The sequence below is a fragment of the Panulirus ornatus genome, chromosome 64 (assembly GCF_036320965.1).
Source record: "Panulirus ornatus isolate Po-2019 chromosome 64, ASM3632096v1, whole genome shotgun sequence".
Taxonomy (NCBI): domain Eukaryota; kingdom Metazoa; phylum Arthropoda; class Malacostraca; order Decapoda; family Palinuridae; genus Panulirus; species Panulirus ornatus.
Window position 1 is genome coordinate 3,755,297 of NC_092287.1, and position 17,717 is coordinate 3,773,013.

A 17,717-nucleotide genomic window follows, 5' to 3' on the forward strand; every position below is an offset into this window, starting at 1 on the left:
TCTTGAGCGCCTGACACATATCATATTCTTCGTAGAGTATAAAGAAAAATTAGAGAAACCCTCTTCAACGAACATGGGGGGAGGGGGGGGAACGTTCCTCGACGAAAATGGGGGAAAACCTGCTTCAACAAACATATGGGGGGGAGGGGGGAGCCTTGGCGGCTGGGGGGAGCAGGGGAATCTCCCTACATTATATTAAGGGAAAACGGAAAACGTCGAAAATGTAAACATCCGAACATCTTTCCCTCTAAGAACGAACGGACGCACGGACGGACGGACGGACGGACGTACACAGTCTCCCTCCCCCCCAAAAGCCTCGCTGGCGAGTTTCCGTGCCACCATCTTCCACCCGGGGAAACGTGTGACGAAACTCGACGCCGTGAGTTCTAGGGCCTCCTACTTTTCGGAGAGAGAGAGAGAGAGAGAGAGAGAGAGAGAGAGAGAGAGAGAGAGAGAGAGAGAGAGAGAGAGAGTGCTTCCTTTATTCTTACGATGCCCAGGTTTGCCGAGTCAGCGAATAGGCGATCTTCATATCAGTTGTGACCCAAAAACAAGAGAATTTGAGATGCGCGACCTAAGCCAGGCGACCTGCAGGGTAAAGAAAAATGTAGCTATCGTAAATTCTGAGAAACTTAGAGAGTGTACTGTTTCTTTTGCATGAGGGTTTAGTCAATTAATTCAAAATTATATAGAAAACGTCACACGGAATACGATTTAGAAAACAGTGGACAGGAAAACGAAAAAAATATATACACTTATTCCTGGGATAATATGATACTGGAAGCCATAGAAAACGGTGCCTCATCTAGTTTTCCTTTTCTAAATCTATCTCTTTTTCTTTTCACGTTTCTCTGTGGGTAATAAGTGGTAGACATCCACTGATGAGGGAGGTATATTGCCTATACTATATATACGCCTGGTTATAGGGAGTGGTGAACGACGGCTACGCAATACCTCAGTGGCTATCAAGTGTCACTCCTATGGCCCAGGCAGCTGTGTTCGCGTTAGCCTTGCCTTTTGGCAAAATTATGTCGTAATTACTCTAATAATCTATCTATCTATCTATCTATCTCTGTCTGTCTCTCTCTCTCTCTCTCTCTCTCTCTCTCTCTCTCTCTCTCTATATATATATATATATATATATATATATATATATATATTTTTTTTTTTTTTTTTTTCATACTTTGTCGCTGTCTCCCGCGTTTGCGAGGTAGCGCAAGGAAACAGACGAAAGAAATGGCCCAACCCCCCCCCCCCCATACACATGTACATACACACGTCCACACACGCAAATATACATACCTACACAGCTTTCCATGGTTTACCCCAGACGCTTCACATGCCTTGCTTCAATCCACTGACAGCACGTCAACCCCTGTATACCACATGACTCCAATTCACTCTATTTCTTGCCCTCCTTTCACCCTCCTGCATGTTCAGGCCCCGATCACACAAAATCTTTTTCACTCCATCTTTCCACCTCCAATTTGGTCTCCCTCTTCTCCTCGTTCCCTCCACCTCCGACACATATATCCTCTTGGTCAATCTCTCCTCACTCATTCTCTCCATGTGCCCAAACCATTTCAAAACACCCTCTTCTGCTCTCTCGACCACGCTCTTTTTATTTCCACACATCTCTCTTACCCTTACGTTACTTACTCGATCAAACCACCTCACACCACACATTGTCCTCAAACATCTCATTTCCAGCACATCCATCCTCCTGCGCACATCTCTATCCATAGCCCATATATATATATATATATATATATATATATATATATATATATATTGCGTGTCTCAAATATAGGTATATATGGACCTCTATGGTATAACGGTTAGCGTTGCTGACCATGACGCATTCACGGGCCACCCAGGGTCGAGCGGACAGGTTCGAATCCTGATTGCGGCAGTCAGTCCACAGTCAACCCAGCTGGTCATCCCCCCCTTAAAGGATGATCGCAAAACCCGAGGACCTGGCTAAGGCCGAGTGTGCATGCGTGCGTGCAAGTGTTTGTATGAAGCAAGCAAGATAGCTTCTCATACCCCTTATATACAGTGATCACAGTTTCCTCAATACTGACTTACGAAGCCTCTGTGCTGCAGCAGGCACACACACACACACACACACACACACACACACACAAGGGAATATTCAGCACGATGTTCCCATCTCAGATTTGGTCTAAAAGTAGACCATGATCCTCACATCTGTTAAGCACAAACGACGGACAGAGTAGAATGTCATGGCACTATTCCCAGACAGAACCCGAGGACAGGACAGGAAACAGAAAAGTCCTGAGACAAAAGATATATATAAAAAAAGTACTTTCATATCAGCCATTAATGGATGGGTGAACGAGATAAGCTAATTGGTGAAACAATATATACTGACAACATACAATAGTTAAAAACGAGTAAAACAGAAGTAAAATTTGAAGAGATGAGGCACCACGAGTGTACAACTCCCTCCTCGTAATAACAAAATAGGTAATATATACAACACACCGCCAATTTTTTTTTTTTTTTTTTTTTCTTCCAAAAGAAGGAACAGAGAAGGGGGCCAGGTGAGGATATTCCCTCAAAGGCCCAGTCCTCTGTTCTTAGCGCTACCTCGCTAATGCGGGAAATGGCGAATAGTATGAAAAAAAAAAAAAAAATATATATATATATATATATATATATATATATATATATATATATATATAATATATATATATATATATATATATATATATATATATATATATATATATATATATATATATATATATATATATATATATATAAATATATTCCTTTAAGTCCACGGAGAAAATGAAGCACGATAAGTTCCCAAGTGCACTTTCGTGTAATAATCACATCATCAGGGGAGACAAGGGATAAATATAACAGTCACTTGATATACAACGAAGAGACGTATATATTCCTTTTTTGGAACACGAACACAAGGGTAGTCTCAACACATACACACTTGCTTAGCCATGTACTTACACGTCAACACTGCAACATTATGAGTAATGCCTTTAATTTTTCTCTTGCCTGATTTTGGAATTTCGTACTTCGTGGCGTTGCTAGATGTCGCCAGACGGTGGGTTAACAATACTGATTTAGAGAATAACATAATTCATCGTTTGTTCTGTCGTACGTTGATAGTACTGACAGTCTCAAACTTGGCGGGGGAAAATTACCTCTTATGTTTCGTTTTCCCCGAAGCTAACCGTCAACCCGCTAACCCGGAGTTATGTCCTGCAAGACAAGCCGCGTCCGATGTCTCAGCTTCGACCTTGACTTTGGCTTTCTTCAACCCTTCCTTGATTGATAACATTTCTTTTCAGTAAATGAATCATGTTAAAAGATCGCATAAACACTTACTTAGAATCTACATATATATAAAAGACGTTAGAAAATATCGATATATAATTAAATGGCGACATTTACGAAGTTCAACTTTCCTACACCCAAGCGTTGAAACACTGGCTCCAGCGGTCGTTAAATCACTGTTGCCAGATGGCGTCCGGGAGGACTGTTGCCAAATCATAAGGTCTCATCCTTTTCCTTTAAAAACAATAACAACCAGCACGATCCTTTTTTTTTTTACTCGGGTATTAGTCATTTAAATTAAGGTACTTTATCAAATATATATTTTTTTTTCATTCATGACAAGTACTACATCAAATCTGGCCGACATAGAGAAATAATCTCCAACCTGATCATATTTTTTCCCCCCCCTTCAAACCTTCCATTTGATCTCACGTCTTACAGGAAGAATTAGTCAGGCTTATTACGCTGGTTGATCACTTTACGCCGCTCGGCCCGGAGCCGTAAATTCAGATCGGCTGACTACCAGGGGCCCGGGCACAGGACGGCAAAAAACAAAAAAACAAAAGCGATCATTTTTGTTCTGATTGATAACACATGACAAGTTTTTACGGAGTAAGTCATAATAATTCTTACGTTCGCGAATGAGTTCAAGTTAGGACAGTAAACACACAGACACACACACGTGTAAGGACTGAACAGCATACCTGTGTATGTTTGAGAATAATGCCGTTGGATAGAACGAAGTGCGTCACCTTACAAGGGGACCGAGACAAAAACTACACAACTGGTCTGGTTCCCGGATGATGAAATACCACCTGAGTATATGTAATGAGGATGGGAACCCGGTGAAAGAAGGCTTCCAAGCAAACATTACCTTAAAGGAACCAACCACGGAAAAAGAAAATGACGTACGGCTGTGATCCATAAACAAAGAAACAGCTAAACATACATACATACAAACATAGGAGTAAGAATATGATACATATATACAAGGATAAGAGACGGGGCAACACATGTGTAAGGCTCTCTTCCCGTAACACATAAACAGTAATCGAACACACACACACACACACACACACATAACGACTACTTTAGGCTTAATAAGAGAGCATAACACAGCCTCTATCAGGGGGCGTGACCATGCTAATGGAACGGATAGGCTACAGAGTCACTCCTACATAATTACCGAAGAAAACGTGGGAGTTATTGGTGGGGTGGTCACTTTCCGTTTATGGCGGGGTAAGAGTAGGGGGGGAGAGGTGCTTGTGGTGGGGTGGGGAGTGTGGATGTGTGCATGTATTAGTGAAGAAGGGTGTATGTGTGGTATGGAAGGTGTTCGTTAAAAGCAGCGTATGTGTGGTAGAGAAGTTGTTTGTGAGAAGGAGCGTATGTGTGGTATGGAAGGTGTTTTTGAGAAGGAGCATATGTGTGGTATGGAAGGTGTTTGTGAGAAGCGGCGTATGTGTATGGCCTGGCAGGTGTTTGTGAAGCATGGTTAATGAGTGTAGTCTAGCGGGTGTTTCTGTTCGGGCGTTTATACATGTGCTTGTCAGTTATGGGGTGTATTTCTTTGCGTTAATGTGTGTGTGTGTGTGTGTGTGTGTCCATGCGCTCAAAAGCACCTGTCCACGAGGAAATGCGTACCTGGGGAGGGATCTGGGTGCGTAGGGAGGGAGCGGAAGCTATTTCCGTGAGGGCAATCCCTCCCCTTCAAGCGTCGGGTGGGCCAGAGGCGAGCCGTCGGTCGTTGCGTGCATAATACACGCGTCCAATCCGCGATGACGCAAGACACGGACCCTTTCAAAGAACGGGACAAGGCCTGGAAATAAACAGCAGCTGGAGGGGGGGGAACTCACGAAACGATGAAATACGCTTAATTGAGCGCGTCACATCAATCGCTCACCGCATGCAAATGAGCGCGTGTTAAAAGCCTCGGAGTCGTGTGGTTTAATCCTCGGAGGGGACCTGGCTTTTAAAAGCCTGGTTGATTTCAAAAGGCCTTATCCAATCTTAATAGACTCTCTCACGGGGTCTTGCAAGGGGCTGGCTTAAGCCTACTGGACTTTAAAAGCCTTACGATGTCTTAAGCCTTTCTCACGAGGCCTGGCATTGTACACTGGTCAAGGGCTTACGTCACTGGCTGTGAGGGGGTTTCCCTACAATATAGATAGATTATGTAAATGTAAAAGAAAAAAAAAAGTGTTGGATGAATGAAAAAGATTTACAATGATTTCGTATTGATGAGGATGGTGATCGAATTCTGACTTACAGGGTTCATTCCATATCTTATTCTTGTTTGATTTTTCTCACACAGTATTAAATAAAGTTATTGTTTACATGGCAAACAAATAAAAAATGTTTCTTTACATGACAAAGGTATTGTTTACAAGATAAACAAATCTTAGAAAACACAAGTTACATCCCCTGTTTGTTTGTTTGTCTGACTTGTTTGTAGTTGTCTGTGTTCCTAACTCAGGTCCAAATCCCTGGTCCAGGTCAGCCCTCAGGTTGTGCACGACCTGGTGAGGGTCCCAGGTCAGTCCTCAGATTGTGCACGACCTGGTGAGGGTCCCAGGTCAGCCCTCAGGTTGTGCACGACCTGGTGAGGATCCTAGGTCAGTCCACAGATTGTGCACGACCTGGTGAGGGTCCCAGGTCAGCCCTCAGGTTGTGCACGACCTGGTGAGGGTCCCAGGTCAGCCCTCAGGTTGTGCACGACCTGGTGGGTCCCAGGTCAGCGCTCAGGTTGTGCACGACCTGGTGAGGATCCTAGGTCAGTCCACAGATTGCGCACGACCTGGTGAGGGTCCCAGGTCAGCCCTCAGGTTGTGCACGACCTGGTGAGGGTCCCAGGTCAATCCAATTCTAATGTATCAGTTCCACGCATGCGCGAGCGAACGATCATTCAAGCGGACCATCCAATTTAAATCCCACTGCAACGGATCGCTGAAGACCTCATACCTCCTGCCGTAACGAGGGCCCGCGTCACGGACATTACTGTGACGGTGATGAGGACCTAACGTGGTGTTTGATAAGTCAATAATCACAGGGAAGTTACAAACAGGTGTGTGTGTGTGTGTGTGTGTGTGTGTGTGTGTGTGTGAGGATATCTCTTCTTCCTTCTCCGATTTCCTGGCGCTACCTCGCTAACCCGGGAAACGGCAATCAAGTATGAAAAAAGTATATAGACATGACTTGCGTGATGGGTTTCAATTATCATTATTATCATTATACAACCTCAAATCCCCTTTTCGTGAGGCTCCCGGGGTTTGGACGCTGCACTCCACTCAGGAGCTGGGTAATGAGGGGCTCCTTTGGATCAAGAACGCCCTCGAACAGGGCTGTACTCACTCCCGTCCAATGGCGACGACGAAGTCTCGCCCAAGGTGACTCCAGGACCGGCGTGGACGACCCCCCCCCCCAGCGGGAGGAAGACGGGCGGAGGACGACCACCTCCCTCCCTCACCACCAGCGTCATGAGGGAAACAGACGGTCGCACATGCAAATATGCGGCTGAGTGAGGTGCATGGCTTCCCACGACCCTCCATCCACCACACTCCCCACTCCGTCAGCGTGCGTTGTCTTGAGGGGGAGATGAATGAGGAGGGAAGAGTGCGTGGCAGAGGCCTCAGGAACAGACCCCCCCCCCCCCTTGAACAAGAGGTGTGGCATAGTCATTGTAAGTCTACCACAGACCTCACCACCCACCACCACCACCACAGCCAGGCCCACATATGGCCAAGTTCTGGCCACCCACACTGGAGGGTGTCGAACCACCAAGTTGTCAGGTCCAGCAACAAGAACCAAGTAAAAATCGAATACAAGAAATATAGGTCTATAATTTATATATATATATATATATATATATATATATATATATATATATATATATATATATATATAGATATATATATATATATATATATATATATATATATATATATATATATATATATATATATATATATATATATATATATGTATATATACTCCCATCCACACAAAATTCTGACTGCCTTTCATTCAGCGCAGTAAATGTTACATTGTTTAAACATCTCGTTTTTCTCTCCGCTGACAAAATTCTCTTTACCTGGAGCTCAAAAGTTAATTCTCCCAGCATTTGCATATGCAAATTAGGGTTCCTGCCCGCAGCCACTTTACGCTTCCTCTCGTCCTCTGACTAGGAGGCATATGCACTCAGAACATTACACAGGAGATTCCACCCAGGACTCAAAAATTATACTTACACACGCCTAATTTTGTAAGAATCGTATGGCAAACTTCTAATATTTGCCACACACACACACTCACAGACACACACACACACACACACACACACATATATATATATATATATATATATATATATATATATATATATATATATATATATATATATCACAGTCCACAATATGAATAAGCCTTCAGGACCCCCAGTGGTTAACCCCTGACCTACAACTTTCCCACGAAACGCGTGAGGTATTCAAATAACATCCCCCTCCCCCCTCCACCGCTCCACTGGTATCATCACCACCCGCTGCCTGGTCGAGTTTAAAGCCTCAGTTATTTCCCAGGTTGTGAGGGCGACGAGTGCGCTGTGGCCTGGCCCCCTTCTCCTCCTCCTCCTCCTACCCAACATACACAGACAGACGCCCGCCCGACACAGCACAACCCGGGTTTAACTACCACCTCCTCCCACCACAGCAAGAAAGGACTTCCTGTTTGTTCCCCAGCCACAGCGTTTCCCCGCTTTCAGTGTTGGGGGGGATGTTTCCTCGCCTCTACCTCACCCTCCGAGAAGCAATGTTTCCTTCAGACTATAACAATTACTGATGGGAAAACAACCATTTATGCTGAGTGTACGTAAAACTACCATTCATGTTAGGTATACGTAAAGTATGTATATATATATATATATATATATATATATATATATATATATATATATATATATATATATATATATATATATATATATCCTGTAATATGCATAAATAGTCTACTCTCTTAGTTGATATATATTTCCCTCCACTTCAGAACTCCAAAAAGACATTGTAGACCGAAGTGAAAATACAGTATATCAACTGTATAAATACACATCAGTGATGTTGACATTCTGCAATGAACGATAAATACAGTAACTACGTTTAAAGTCGACGTAAATCATGGCCTGCTTTATCAAAGCTTTATGATTCGTCTATATATTACAACAGGCTCTGAATTAAGGTTTATTATCTTCCCCCCTCGCTAACATGTTCTTGACAACGAGGGGTCATTACAGAGCCATCCATCATCATAAATCTTCCGTTTCCGCTATTAAGGTCGATAGTCTCTACGTCTACGACGGGAGGGGGATGGGGGGGGGGGGTGGTCGTGGACCTTAGGGCTCCCACGACCTCCAAAGGTTAAGACCCACCATGACCTCTTCTGACCTGCGGCAGTGTAATAATAAATGGGTCACGACATAACACATGGGAAGGACAGATAACACAAGACCTGATGGTCTACGACGAGGTCATCGACTGGAGGACGGTGGTACTGTACTGAGGTCATAACTTTATGGTCAGGGCATGACGGTAAAGCAGAAGGCTCCTCAGGACCCACCACTCCCTCCGGCTCAACAGCCAGCCAAAGACATGTTTTGGTGAGCGATATATATCTTTTTTTTTTTTCCCCCGATGGTATTATCTGGTGTTGATGCGAACGACTGTGACCCTAATTTCTCTCGCGGATCACTCTCGTTTCTGAGGTGTACGTCCTGATCGAACGAACTTCACCTGACCTGACCTGAGCTGGGGGCTGAGTGTTCTAACCCTATAGAATTTACAAAGTCTCTATTGTATGCAGTCGATAGATCTTAGGTTTTAGTAATCTATTATAAATATCAATTGGCTTGCAAATAAATATCTTGGAAATATCTATAAATTTTGTGGGGCGTAAACTAAAAACAACCTGTAATAGATAATGAATCTTCAGGTGATCGAAAATGGTTTAACACATAATTTACACAAGTTCACCCTACCGTTTTCTCTCATAAATATACCAGAGAAAACGAATCACTGAAATCGGGGACTTAAGTGTTTCATTTAATTGTGTAGCAGTGATGCTTATTGGTATAAATACAGATACACAATGATCCTAATGTTATTTGAGAAAGCTCAATACTGATTAACCAACTTACCGACGATATGTGATTAAGCATCAAAATATGTTCATTCATGGCAATCAGGAAGTCCCTTAGTACATATGATAATACACATTAAGTACACTACTTTGTATAAACACGTACTTACCTGATTATTACATATATATATATATATATATATATATATATATATATATATATATATATATATATATATATATATATATATATAATTTGCAAAGGACAATTACAGAAACATATTAAAAGTAGTAATAAAAAAAAGTAAAATTGATATTAAAAAAAAAACATATGGACAAGTACAAAGAGAAATATCACGATAAATGAGTGAGTCATGTATATAACATCATACAAGACCATCAAATTAATCATTCAACATATTCAGCACGCAATCCGAGTACTTAAACCATATGATACACATTTGCCTGAAGACAAATGAAATCTATTACCTGAATTGGTTGACTGTTTGAGTCTATTAACTGCCAGGATCATTACAGTCGCCAACCTCAAACTACGCCCACCAGACGACACATTCTGAACACCTTCTCTAAGTGTTACAGGATAACCCCAAACACCTAAGACACATTCTCTTACCATATGGCTCTGACAAATATATAATCTAATTTCTATATATTGAGTGAAGATGGTTATGAAAGAAGTTGCGATAGCAGTATGGAAACATTGGAAAACATTGTAGAGGAGAGATAGATAGATAGATAGATAGATAGATAGATAGATAGATAGATAGATAGAGAGAGAGAGAGAGAGAGAGAGAGAGAGAGAGAGAGAGAGAGAGAGACAGAGAGAGAGAGAGAGAGAGAGAGAGAGAGAGAGAGAGAGAGAGAGAGAGAGAGAGAGAGATGGTGTCGAGGGCAGACCGCCCTACTGCTTGTGAATATAGCTCGCTACACACACATCTCGTTCTACAGCAGTGACCCGCTATCTACTTAGAGGCGAGGACTTAATACTTACGGTTTGTGTGTGGTCATGCGACATGCGGCTCCTGCTGCTGGGGCCTTGCATGGACTACCCTCCCTGGTGTCTTCAATGTGTCTCTCATGTTCGACTGTATGTGTCAGGCACTCGGGGGCTCAGGCGAACCCTGCCAGAGAGGAAATCATGGCCAAGGCTCAATTATTCTGGTAATTAGAGTGTAATTACTGACGTCTCGATGGGTAAAATGTCGCAGAGAAAATATAAGTGTTTTAAAAGCTTATTAAAACGAAGGGAGATGCCATGCATAAGAGTAGGATAAACAGATAGAAATGTATTATTTAATAAACTTGAATATATACAAGAATTAAATTGGAAATTCTGACAAATGAATCGATATATTATAAACAACTTAAAATAATATAGCTAGCTGGATTAACACCCAGCAGGGAGACACACTCACCATTTCTATACATCTCTCTTTCCTATATTATTCAACACTTTTCCTGTCATCCCAAATTTGCTGTTCATCAATATCTTTATTTGAAGTTAAAAAAATAAGTAAATAAAACGCAGAATAATAATAGACAAAACAAAATCAATACAAATACACAATCTCACAGAAACTGAATAAGCCAAGAGATATAAGAGGGTTATGAATAACAGAAATAATATATAACTGACAACACAGTTAGCAAGACATCTGACCTCTGTCCAAGCGAGAGAGAGAGAGAGAGAGAGAGAGAGAGAGAGAGAGAGAGAGAGAGAGAGAGAGAAATACGATGGTAGGAGAGCCGTTTTTTTTTTCTAGTCTTTTTTTTTTAAACAAAATCCTAAAAGAAAACGGGGGAAACACGCGGGGGAACTTGAACAAATGAACGAGATCAGACTTCAATCCCTCATCGACCAGGTCACATCTGTGAACTGACCCGCGTCATATCCTGTGGGATGTCAAAAAACAGCGTCCGGTGGATGGGTGACCTGGTAACTCCGTGCCCTACTGATCTCGTTCTCCTGGTCCCTGGGAAGGGGCCAGGTTCGCGCCAAGTCACCAGTACCAACACTGCTTTCGCGAGTGACACTGGAAGTCCTGGGTCGAATCCCGGAACCTGTTTTAACATCCTCCTTTCCTTATTTTCTATTCCTCACTGCGTTTCCAACGCTCCCTCCGACACATTTCAAGAAAACGCAACCCGTCTAATAAATAATCATAGCCTAATGCCCGATCAACCTGGTGTAAGGTACTTATAAATTTCGAGAGAAGAAAAAAATAACATTTTTAACAATTCCAGAAGAGAGAGAGAGAGAGAGAGAGAGAGAGAGAGAGAGAGAGAGAGAGAGAGAGAGAGAGAGAGAGAGAGAGAGAAGCCAGGTTACGTACACAGACCTGGCTTGACTTCCTTGCTCCTCCTCCTCTTTACTCCAACCTCAGTTCTCGGGTTATGAAGGCATCCCCCCCACTGGCCTACCTCCCCACCCCAGCAGGACCCCAGTTCCTGATCCCTTCTCTTCTTCGCCTACCTAGCCATAACACGATGGTCTCCTTTACATATCTACATATGTATACATATCTCAGCTACAACTAATCAGTCTTTCGCCCTAGGATTGATAAGACGACGCTCACGTTCTTATTCATCATGTATGACTGTGTATGATAAGACAATGTTCATGTTCTTATTCATCATGTATGACTGTGTATGATAAGACAATGTTCATGTTCTTATTCATCATGTATGACTGTGTATGATAAGACAATGCTCATGTTCTTATTCATCATGTATGACTGTGTATGATAAGACAATGTTCATGTTCTTATTCATCATGTATGACTGTGTATGATAAGACGACGCTCATGTTCTTATTCATCATGTATGACTGTGTATGATAAGACAATGTTCATGTTCTTATTCATCATGTATGACTGTGTATGATAAGACGACGCTCATGTTCTTATTCATCATGTATGACTGTGTATGATAAGACAATGTTCATGTTCTTATTCATCATGTATGACTGTGTATGATAAGACAATGTTCATGTTCTTATTCATCATGTATGACTGTGTATGATAAGACAATGTTCATGTTCTTATTCATCATGTATTAAGTCAGAATGGTTCATGTACTCAGGATTTAGCTACTGACATTTTAGGTTTCCTGAGGGTCTTTCGTAGAGTGACTGGCTCATTCAGTCTATTTGTTTACACTTAAAGGAAAAGCATGAAAGAAAGTCGAAGATGGCATAAAAAATGAGTACAAAAACACTTACTTTATTGTTATATATAAGCACAAAAACACTTACTTTATTGTTATATATAAGCACAAAAACACTTACTTTATTGTTATATGTAAGCACAAAAACACTTACTTTACTGTTATAAGTAAACACAAAAATACTTACTTTACTGTTATACGTAATCACAAAACCACTTACTTTACTGTTATACGTAAGCACAAAACACTTACTTTATTGTTATGCGTAAGCACAAAACACTTCTTTACTGTTATACGTAAGCAAAAAACACTTACTTTATTGTTATGCGTAAGCACAAAAACACTTCTTTACTGTTATACGTAAGCAAAAAACACTTACTTTATTGTTATGCGTAAGCACAAAAACACTTCTTTACTGTTATACGTAAGCAAAAAACACTTACTTTATAGTTATACATAGGCACAAACACAGTTACTTTATTGTTATACGTAAGCACAAAAACACTTACTTTCCTGTTATATGTAAGAACTAAAACACTTCTTTACTGTTATACGTAAGCAAAAAAACACTTACTTTATTGTTAGACGTAAGCACAAAAACACTTACTCTCCCGTTATACATAAGCACAAAAACACTTACTTGACTGTTATACGTAAGCACAAAAACACTTACTTTACTGTTTTACATATGCACAAAAACACTTCATTGTTATACGTAAACACAAATACACTTGCTTTATTGTTATACGTAAACACAAATACACTTACTTTATTATCATACGTAAACAATTCTTCATCTGGACTATGATTTTCTTGAAAAAAACAGAACGAAAGAAATCTCTATCGATATATTTATCACGTCTTCTTTATCACGATAATTAAATCAGTCACTATGGCCGACCTACATTAACGAATGTTGCAATTACAGAAATATGTTTTTCTTTCCAGCCAAAAGTCGCTCTTGAAAGAGAGATCACTTCTTTAACCCTTTACTTCACACTACGGCCTGTGACTCTGCAGTTTCTTCGTCGGAGTCGTGTCAACAGAGATCGTGAGCGTGTACACACACACACAGGATGAGCCGCTCTTGCGCGACCCGGTCATATATTAAACCCGGGTTGGTGGTCCGCGAGCCTTCAGTTGCCGCGCAGCCATCGACAACCTCAAGTCATGTTCGGATCTGCTGTCTACTCTGTCTGGACACTCCAGGTGTGTGTGTGTGTGTGTGTGTGTGTGTGTGTGTGTGTGTGTGTGTGTGTGTGTGTGGATAGCATGGGTACTGTGTCGTGTAGATCACTGGGGTTGTTATTCTATTTCATGAAGATGGAAATCTGAATGTACTGTGCTGTTATTTCCATTACTATGCGAATGATCATTTCCTGTCACTGGGAGGCGCCCGAAGACCTTAAACATTAACGCACGGACTGTCCCGCAGGTGCTGACGACCCTTGTGATGGCTGGCGTTCCTCTGGGGTAAGTTTTCTCATTTATTTAACAGTTCTCGTTCCTTCATCACCTTCATTTACATTCAAGTCGTTTCTTGGCGTATTTCATGATTTTATTTTCCGTCCTTACTGATATACAGGACTAATATATAACTGCGCTTTACTGTGAAATCTATTAGAATTATCTGGGCTTCTGAGGTCCTTCTTTAATTCCTCGTGATCTGGTGGACTTACTAAGTCCTTACAGCAATAACAGTAACAAATATAATGACTATGATAATAAAAATAGTGAAAATTATAACATTAATAATAATAATACATACATCAAGGTTGGAGTGTTGACTGTTGGAAAAAAAAAAATCGTAATAATAAGAAAAAATTGAGCGAAAACAGTGCTTCCCTTTCTCGAAGATGTTTCCCAAATTAACATTTCTCAATTCAAACGTACCCAATGCCCGGACAAAAAAAAATCTATGAAAAGTACAACAACTATAAACTACAACAAATATAGTAAATGATAAAAATATAAACTATATATGTTCTTGTTTCGAGCTGTTAACGTCCTAATTATCACACGTCCTAACCACCGTCTAACAATCTTACATCCTTCACTCGTACCCATCCTCTCCTTCCCTCAGTCGGTACCTCCCCTACATCTGGTGCTTCTACAGGTACGACTGCGACGCTGCCGGCAACCACAGCCTCCCGGGCCGGGAGTGCACGTCCTACGTGGAGTGCCTGGCGAAGGAGGACGGACGGGGGATGGTGCCAGTGGAGCGATCCTGCAGCGCGCAGATGGCGTTCTCTCCCATCCTCCGGCGATGTGTGGACGATGCCCTCGTCAAGGTGAGAGAGAGAGAGAGAAGAGAGAGAGAGAGAGAGAGAGAGAGAGAGAGAGAGAGAGAGAGAGAGAGAGAGAGAGAGAGAGAGAGAGAGAGAGAGCAATGGGACGACAGGGAAGCAGGTCTATCCCACAAAGTACACACAGCCTGTCTTTTTGGGGGGTTGTGGATCCTACACCCGCACAATCAAATCCCCTAAAGAAAGGTACAAACATATACACACCCGATCCAACCCTACATAAGTAGAAGGAGATTCAATGATGAGAAACAGAGGGACAAATAGGAAGATATACACATAAATGAGTCTCCCATAGAAGAACGTTTTCTCTTTTGCAAAACGAAGAATAAAAGAAAACTGTCTAGCTATAACTATAGGAAACATGCGTATGCGTAGCTACCTGCTGGCAAACATTTCTAAACGGTTACTATACAATCACTTGCATATCAAAAAGCTAAAACGTACTATGAGATACATATATACGTTTACTAAGGTCATATACAATGATTGGATGATGATTACGTCTGTCAAGGGAAGGCCTTGACTAAGAATACAGACAACAGTAGTACCACAACAATATGGTCTTAAAAGGTCGTCAAGCAGGTAGACACACTACGTTAATCACGACAGGTAATATCCGGAGGGGTCGGAACACGTCGTCCCCTCCACACATAGGAGGAAGATGTCACAGATGCTTATTGCAATCTTTTCTCTCTCTCTCCCACTCCCTCCCGTGCAGGGTTGCAACAGGACGGTGAGGCTCCTGGACTTGCTGGAGATGCACGACCCCTCACTGGACTACATGTGTTCCGACGCCCCCAACCAGTATGTCTGCGCCAACTGCAAAACGCTGGTCAACTGCATCGACGGGAGGGCCTACCCGAGCCGCTGCGAGGTCGGTGACTTCTGCCTCAGCAACTGGGACGCCTTCGGCGGCGACGTCTGCTACCCCGGCCGACCAAAGGGCTGCGCCTGCGGGGAAACTAACGTCTTCTACCAGGACGTGTACGACGCGGAGGCCTTCTTCAAGTGCGACGAGTCGGGGGAGACCGACATGCACTACTGCCCCGTCGAACACTGGTTCGACGCGACGGCGGTCGAATGTCGCAGCTCCAGGGGCCTGCCGAGTTGCACGGTACCCGGGACCTTCGCCGTGCACTCCGACTGCCGCAGGTACTACGCCTGCATCGTCACCAGGGGAGGAGGGTTCCTCCAACACGAGTTCCGATGCCCAGACCACGACGGGATCCTCTTCTACAACGAGCAGATCGGCAGGTGCGACGACCCCTGCCACTGGAAGCCGCCGGAGTTCGAGTGCTCCTCGGAGGGACGGTTCGCCGATCCGACGGACTGCAGGCGGTTCTTCGTGTGTACGTGGGACGCGGAGAGCGCAGCGTTCCGGCAGGTGTCTCGCCAGTGTCCCGAGGGGTTCGAGTGGCAGCAGCTGTTGAGATCAGGGGTGGGTCACTGTGCCGACCGCGGGACGGTACCGTGTACCTCAGCCACGACCTCACAATGCATCCTTCCTCCTGGCCTCTGTTCCTGAAGACGCCCAACTAAGATGACGTACCGTACCGCCGTAAGAACAGTCTAAATGTACCTCAGTCACTGACTGGAGGCACAAGTCACTGACTGGATGGTTCCTAACTGCAAGACTCACTGGTGCGCTTAGTGACTGGTTCTCTCTGACTGGCGATGAATGAGGCTTGTGACTGGAGGCCCTGTGGTGGGTACACCATATCTAAAAACAAACAGACTGGTCCTGTGACTGGCCCCTTTAACTGGACACCAAGTAGGTCTGACTGTCAGACTGCTTCAAAAACCTAACGATTAAGACAAACAGTTGGAACCAATACTTTACGACACAAAACGCCATCAAATATACATAACCGTGACAAGTCATCAGAGAAATAACGAAATAAATGACGAATAATAGTGTGAAAATCAAGGCTATTACCTAAAGTACAGAACTGGGGAGAAAAGGTTATTCAAATGAGAAAACGTACATTCACAGACTATTGCCATACGCGACACGAAACATGCTGTAAGAAAAATACTTATTTCATTATTTGTTAAACTACTGGATGGAGAAGTGTTTTGCGTAAATAGACTTCATCATCATACTACTAAAGTCTTGCGTTATTAAGGCTGTTTATCAAGCCATCTACAGCTTACTTTGTGCTTTACATACTAGTTAATCTTAAGTTTATTTATATCATGTAAATAGCAAATCACTGTTATTCTTATACTTCTTTATGCATTAAATTACCGTTGCTGTTCCTTATATCAGTTTATATGGTAAGTAATTTACTGTTTATGTTGGTTATATATGTAAAAGACAGACCTCTAACGTAAAATGTGGGTCTTTAATATAACAAAATTTTGTTTTTGTGTATTCTAGAGGAAAAAATCTACATGTAAGGGGGAAATGAGACCTGGACAGGCAATGGGATCCATGTAAAAGAGAAATAGTTTCAATAAGGAGTTAAGACTACAGGTAATGGGAAGAACTAGGTCGATAATGGTGAGAAACAATAGGGATTGTCATACATAACAGAGGAACCAGGAGAGAGAGAGAGAGAGAGAGAGAGAGAGAGAGAGAGAGAGAGAGAGAGAGAGAGAGAGAGAGAGAGAGAGAGAGAGAGAGAGAGAGAGAGAGAGAGAGAGAGAGACAGACAGACAGACAGACAGACAGAAAATGAAAGCCATGGCTGAAGTGATATCTGTAGAATAGAGAGAAGGAAGGAGCATCGCGCAGGACGGAGAGTGATGGCTGAAGAGATGAAATGCCAGGAAAGT

At 42.5% G+C, this 17,717-nt stretch overlaps 1 protein-coding gene and 1 long non-coding RNA gene across 3 annotated transcripts in view; one reads left to right on the forward strand and one right to left on the reverse strand.

Moving 5' to 3' along the window:
- Positions 1-17,717, reverse strand: part of LOC139746316 (uncharacterized) — a 146,326-nt gene that overhangs the window by 57,762 nt on the left and 70,847 nt on the right. For both annotated transcript variants that reach the window (XR_011712134.1, XR_011712133.1), the window contains exon 3: positions 10,460-10,589. This is a non-coding gene — a long non-coding RNA (uncharacterized lncRNA). The remainder of the gene's footprint in view (positions 1-10,459; positions 10,590-17,717) is intronic.
- LOC139746148 (uncharacterized) lies at positions 13,778-17,236 on the forward strand. Its single transcript, XM_071657013.1, has 4 exons — positions 13,778-13,842; positions 14,069-14,106; positions 14,750-14,924; positions 15,658-17,236. Exons 1-4 carry the CDS (start codon positions 13,804-13,806, stop codon positions 16,462-16,464), a joined length of 1,059 nt encoding a protein of 352 aa, XP_071513114.1. The 5' UTR covers positions 13,778-13,803; the 3' UTR covers positions 16,465-17,236.

What these genes read in the sequence shown, in the direction of transcription:
- LOC139746148 (XM_071657013.1), top strand. Translation starts at nt 13,804, where the DNA reads ATGTTCGGATCTGCTGTCTACTCTGTCTGGACACTCCAG. An exon ending in ACTCTGTCTGGACACTCCAG is followed by an intron (nt 13,843 to 14,068) that starts GTGTGTGTGTGT and finishes ACTGTCCCGCAG; the next exon opens with GTGCTGACGACCCTTGTGAT. An exon ending in ATGGCTGGCGTTCCTCTGGG is followed by an intron (nt 14,107 to 14,749) that starts GTAAGTTTTCTC and finishes GTGCTTCTACAG; the next exon opens with GTACGACTGCGACGCTGCCG.